This window comes from Etheostoma cragini, chromosome 4 (assembly GCF_013103735.1).
Source record: "Etheostoma cragini isolate CJK2018 chromosome 4, CSU_Ecrag_1.0, whole genome shotgun sequence".
Classification (NCBI taxonomy): Eukaryota; Metazoa; Chordata; class Actinopteri; order Perciformes; family Percidae; genus Etheostoma; species Etheostoma cragini.
This window is the reverse complement of record NC_048410.1, coordinates 434,215-440,358: the sequence shown is the minus strand read 5'-3', so window position 1 is coordinate 440,358 and position 6,144 is coordinate 434,215. Positions and strand designations below refer to the sequence as shown.

The 6,144-nt window shown below is 41.3% G+C and overlaps 2 protein-coding genes across 3 annotated transcripts in view; both read left to right on the top strand.

Moving 5' to 3' along the window:
- The first annotated feature begins 3,866 nt into the window (after positions 1-3,866).
- The window catches only part of LOC117943104, a 139,018-nt gene continuing 136,740 nt past the window's right edge, over positions 3,867-6,144 (top strand). Inside the window, exon 1 of the mRNA XM_034869028.1 lies at positions 3,867-3,997. The gene's annotated coding sequence lies outside the window, so the exon portion shown is untranslated. The remainder of the gene's footprint in view (positions 3,998-6,144) is intronic.
- Positions 3,986-6,144, top strand: part of LOC117943105 — an 11,040-nt gene continuing 8,881 nt past the window's right edge. The window contains exon 1 of one of the 2 annotated variants that reach the window (XR_004656286.1): positions 3,986-5,205. Coding sequence is in view for 1 of the 2 variants with exons in the window: in XM_034869031.1 (XP_034724922.1) it covers positions 4,037-4,883 (847 nt within the window). In the remaining variant the exon portion in view is untranslated. The remainder of the gene's footprint in view (positions 5,206-6,144) is intronic. The other variant, XM_034869031.1, reaches the window with a different exon arrangement.

The following is a 6,144-nucleotide window of genomic DNA, read 5'->3' as shown; positions in this document are numbered from 1 at the left end:
TGCTGCTGTAACACTGTAATTTCCCATTTTTTTGGGATCAATAAATATCTATCTATCTATCTATCTATCTATCTATCAAACCCCCCCTCTTTGGGACCATGCTGTATCACCATACTTTAACGTAGAAACATGATTAAAAGTTTAAACCGAAGACAAGACTTTGGCGTTTATTGGGCTGAATGGGCGTTCAGATATCAAGCACGGTTTCTCAAAAATCACAGTTGACGTATCGTCCCGTTTTCAGACCGGCTCAGATTTTCCAATGTGTGTGTATGTGGTGGAATGTTGATTAAAAAAATCATCTTGGTTCTCTCTCTATAACTTGCTCCCACACCAACAATTCTAACTTGTCATGGACGATTTATACATCAAAACGTAGGTATTCTTGTCTGGTTTCAGCGAAGCCCTTTTTTAAATCACTGATACGCCCACATTTCTAAGTTTATCCACATACATTTTATATTAATACATTCACAAAGGCCGTCTGGTGCCCACAAGGATATTTTATATATATCTTGATTCCTTTAGGTGATATGGCCATTTGTTTGAGAGATTGTTCAGTGTCTGAATAGCTGGTGCCACAGCTGACAGGTGCATCACAAAGATGAAAGGCTTCCTACCTGTGTTTCAAACATGGTCACTGATAGTTTGTATCCATTAGCAACCATTTCAGTCTCTGTCTCTGTCAATTGCTTTGCTGTTGTCTACCCAAGTTATCTTAAAACAGACAGCGTGAAAAAAGAAATTTAAGCTGTGTGTCCCTGTGTGTGTACCAAGTATTGTGTGTCCCTTTGTTTGTGTGTGTGTGTGTGTGTGTGTGTGTGTGTGTGTGTGTGTGTGTGTGTATGTGTGTGTGTGTGTGTGTTTTATTGCTATTCGGATGTGCACCAAGTAGGAGGCACACTGTTAAAATGTCTGCGGAATTTTCTAGTTAAAAATGAAAGCTTCTCAGCTGCAAGGAGGCGAATATGTTGCCGTCTTGTTTTGAGCGTCAATCAGAAAGTTGACTGTAGCTCAACTTCATGCTAAGGAGCTATTTTGCAGTTCCACGGCTAATGCCAGCAACCAATCAGATTATAGACATCCTTCACGCTGGCGGATTCTGGAGAAACATACAAAAACATTAATTTTGACAAAATGAAGGGAAAGCTCGCAGTTTCTGGGTTACCTACCAGTCACATGTTCTCCAGTGGGCGTTAGCTGCCGGTCACATGGTCTCTAACGGTCCGCTCATAGTGTCTGTCCATCTATCTATTTATTGGTGTGTGTGTGTATGTGTGTATGTGTGTGTGTGTCCTTTTTAGCAAGCACTAGCTTTTCTTTTCCACCAGTTTTATTTTGAAGACAACATCTCTAAACTTCCTGTCCTGGATGGCCTGTTTGTGTCTGATGTGACGGCGACGCCCAAACTGTTTACATTCACATCATTCACAACATATTAAACATTAAACATATTTTTTTTTTAAACATAACTTTGCATAATACATCTGTAAATCTATCAGCTGGTCCCTGAAATGTTTCTCTTGAAATATGACCTTTTAGTTTTTTCTTGAATGAAAAAAACAACATAAAATTGTCTTTTTCTATGATTTTATTCAAAATAATACAAAAGTTCAATTTGATAACAGCTGGAATGCTACTTTAATTTTAATTTAATTTTAATTTATACTGTTTATTGATCCCCAGTAGGGAAATTACTATTGTAATTCTTCTTCGTTTGGAAATACAAGTTTGAAAAATCTTGATAATTAATGTCCATTCTTATAAAGTGGGCTGCTGAGTTACTGGATACCAACTGGCAGCTACCAGCTGGTTATTGTGGTTGGCTGCCGGTCACATGGTCTCTAACGGTCCGCTCATAGTGTCTGTCCATCTATTTTGTCTGTCTGTCTGTGTGTGTGTGTGTGTCTGAGAGTGTGCATCTGTGTGTGTGTATGTATATTTGTGTGTGTGTGTGTTTCTGTCTATTCTGTGTGTGTGTGTGAGTGTGTGTTTGTGTGTGTGTGTATCTGTCCGTGTGTGTGTGTATCTGTCCGTGTGTGTGTGTGTGTGTGTGTGTGTATGTGTGCATGTGAGAGAGTGTGCATTTGCGCGTGTGTGTGTGTGTGTGTGTGTGTGTGTGTGTGTGAGCTTGTTTCACTGCCTCTGGGAATGACCCCTCATTCAAGAATTCTGGAAAGAGATCATTACAATTGTATCTATGTTTATCAATGAACAAGTTCCACTAAAATCTAGCCCAATTATTTGTGATTTCTACTCAGAAATCTCAATAAAGAAATATAAGGAGTGGGGATATGAACGGTATTTACATAGTTCAAGGAAGGTTATGATGCAGTGTTTACATAATTCACTTAATTAAGGAGTTAAATGGTGAAAAGTAATAACAATACTACAATAATTGTAGTATAATTATTACTAGTTGAGTATTGCACACATTTCAGGCCAGTGTTATTGCCCAAAACAGATAATATTGTCCAGTTTCAACCTCTCTAAGTCTCTGTGTGTACTTAAGAATTATACAGTTTGATTGCCAGGGCAGGAATGACTTCCTGTGATGCTCCGTGGTGCATTTTGGGAGAATGAGTCTATCACTGAAAGTGCTCCTGTGATTTAGCATCAAGCCAGGGAGTGGGTGCGAGACAATGTCCAAGATGGCATGTAGTTTGGACAGTGTCCGTCTCTCTGACACCACAGACAGAGAGTCCAGATCCACCCCCACAACATCACTGCCCTTGCGGATCAGTTTGTTGAGTCTGTTGGCATCCGCTACCCTCAGCCTGTTGCCCCAGCATGCAACTGCAAACAGGATAGCACTGGACACGCAAACTCATAAAACATCCTCAGCATCGTCCTAAGCAGAGGCGGACTTACTAGTAGGCAAAGGTCGGCAATTGCCTTAGGCCCCAAGCTACCAAGGGCCCCGTAAAATGCCCCGTAAACTTATGGTTACGATTTGTTGTCTTACTTTTCAAGAAAATTAATTATATCTCTAAACATTCATACGTTAAAGTGCTATCCGATTGTTTAATTCATGATGAGAAACTCCTCCCAGTCCCCACTACATTGGACTATTCCATTATCCTACTGCGCATCTGTGTGTGTTTGTAACCAAACGGCTCAGCATGCTGTAAGCCGGAGGCTACAGATGGTTGAAAATGAAGAGAAGCTACCGAAGTGGTTCTGAAAAAAGGAAAAAGCGGGAAGAAAGCAGAACGTTTTTACCAAAACTTCCAAAGGTAACAACCTTTATCACGACGGCTACTGACAACACTAACATTAACGTTACTAAAGAGCAGCAAGAAGCTGGTGCTTGCCAGGTTGGGCTAGCAATGCTAACAGTGATGAAGAGGAGTGTCAGCCCAGGTTGGGCTAGCAATGCTAACAGTGATGAAGAGGAGTGTCAGCCCAGGTTGCTATAGCGATGCGGGGGCTACATACAAGACAACCTTACAGGATCCTCAGAATGGAGATGTAACGGAACTGCTGCTTTCACTGTCTATGATGATAACTATGGCACAGACAAAGATGGTGACACACATAATACTCAGCAACTAGACCCCGTGAGTAGCAGTCACACTGATCAATGTGTTATGATTGAAGATGATCCAGCACTCTGGCCAATCAGCTGTCAGAAAGAGAGCACGTCTTTCTCAGATATATAAGGACTGAAAAGGGAGAGAACAAGGGTTGTGAAGGGCCCCATGCCTGTGTTTGCCTTGGGCCTCAAAATGACTAAATCCGCCCCTGGTCCTAAGAAGACAAAAGACGGAGCAACTGCAACAGGCTGCATGCACAGGCTGCATACACGTTGACACAATTTGTTTTTCTGGACCTTGGACACATTGGACTTTAGAGACAAGTCAACACACACGCCTGACGTTTCAAGAGTTCTGATTGGCCGCTGGAGTTGTCGTCCTGGTTATATGTGAGGGAGCGGCTGGATTTCATCTCAGTACATTCTGATTATAGTGTTCAGTCTGCCGGTCGGAGGACATCTCAACTTTGTGTAAGCAACCCCAGATCGAGAGGAATAATCATGGGCTCTGATTTCTCACAAGAGCAATACAATCAAGTTGCTCTTGTGACTTATGAAGACGTTTTACAGCATCAACCATGCCTCCTACCAGATGTAGGCATAGATGACTCTCTACTGAGATATTCTGGTAACGACTCCAACGCGGCGCTGCAGGCGTTCTCTACTGAGATGCTCAACACGGTGCCAGGTTACGTCGGCAGCCTGGGATCTGTTTTGGGTGCGATGACTTCAGTCCCGAATGCTGTTGGACTTGGAGCTTTGGTGATATCTATGATCATAGAGATCGCCGTCAAGATCGGCTCTCAGACAAGTGATAACACATACAGCATGTTACGCCGTGTGTTTGGGGAAGAGAAAGCTTCAAGTGTCCGAGACACGATGTCCGAGTATCTGAGACGCCATCAAGTGTTTATGAACAATGACCAACGATTACGGGAGGAAATGAGGAGACTGGAACAGCAGCTGAGCAACCACCTCACCATCCTCAGAAACTCCCTGCAGCATGACGGACAGATGAGCAGCCGCGGGTTCAAGATCTGGGTCAACGGAGCCGCCTTCCACGTCCAGATGTTGATCCACGGGGCTCGGCTGGATGTTAAGACTGGTACACCTGCATCAGACTATGTTAACGCTATCGAAGCTGCCATCGCTTTGTACATGCAGGACCTGGATCGTCTGCTGGAGAAATACAAGACCTTCAAGATCGATACAATTGAGTGTACCCATGTTTTTGCCGATCCTTACAGCCCGGGATTCCTTTACATGGCAAATAATGAAATTCAAGACTGTAAACGGTCTCTTAGTTTGCCACATCCTGACACATGTAATGGACCAAAAGCTATGACGAGTTTTATTGATATTGTTTACTCTAACTATGAACCGATTAAAGGCTTAAAGAGTTATTTTTTAAACACCAAGAACAACCTAAACTCTCTAATCCATCAACATGGATCATTCACTGTGCCGTTGGCAGAGTGACTTCCAAAATAGAAAAGTTGGACTTTGCAGACAGGTTGTGAATTTCACCACCGGATCAACAAAGTCTCTGATTTATCCATTTTAAAACATCATAGATTATTGATAATATTTTGCAAATAAATATGAATATGCAAAGTACCTAAAGCTATCAAAGTAGAGAATTAAAAGTACAATAGGCATGTAGGAGAAAATAACTAGAACATTTTAACAGTGTGCCTAATACTTGGTGCACATCCTAATAACAATAAAACTAAAAATAATAGGTCTTAACCCTTCAGAGACCGACAGTGAAGAGTCTCATCATAGGTGTGTGTTTGTGTGTGAACTTGTTGCTATGTTTATTTTGGCAATTTCACGAAAACCGCATGGCAAATCTCTCTGAAAAGTCATAGACCACAATTCCCGACCATTACACACGTTTTGATGTATTTTGTGTGTTTGTGTTGGCAACGCTCCGAGACTAGTAGCGGGACAAAAAACAGGCGGAATAATAATAACGAGTATGAGAAACAATAGTATTTTAGCACATCGGCACACTGAATTAAAAGTACCTTACAGTTGTATTGAATTGCGGCATAATTACTCTCCACGGCTGATGTTCAGACGGACCGATATTACAAGATATTGTCTCGTAAACTGTCTGCAGCTTCCATGTAACCGCTCATCATGTGACCCCTAATTTCTGAGAATGTCCTAGAAATTGTTGAGCCAATTTTTTTGTTTTAAATAATAACAGTATGAACCTGTACATGAGAATGCGTAGACCTGCACATTTTGGGATTCTGAGCTAGTTTATCTTCAGAAATCTGATGCCCCCATGCTATTCTGAATGTAATCTTCAAATTAATCTGAAGCTTGGAACAAATGCCCATATGCCCAAAACAATAATGAACACTGTTAATCTAAATCCAGAAACTAATCAACAGATCCTTTTTTGTCGTGTCTAAATGTAAAAATACAGACATGACACATTGCTTAAGGCTTTTAAAAGAATTCTAGTTGGCCTAGTAGTCAACACAGAGAATTAAAGACCACATTTACTTGGTACTGTTGGGGATTCTTAATTTGAATTAGAGTAGCCCAGATTATTGTGGGATGGGTTTCAAATATATATATATATATATATATAT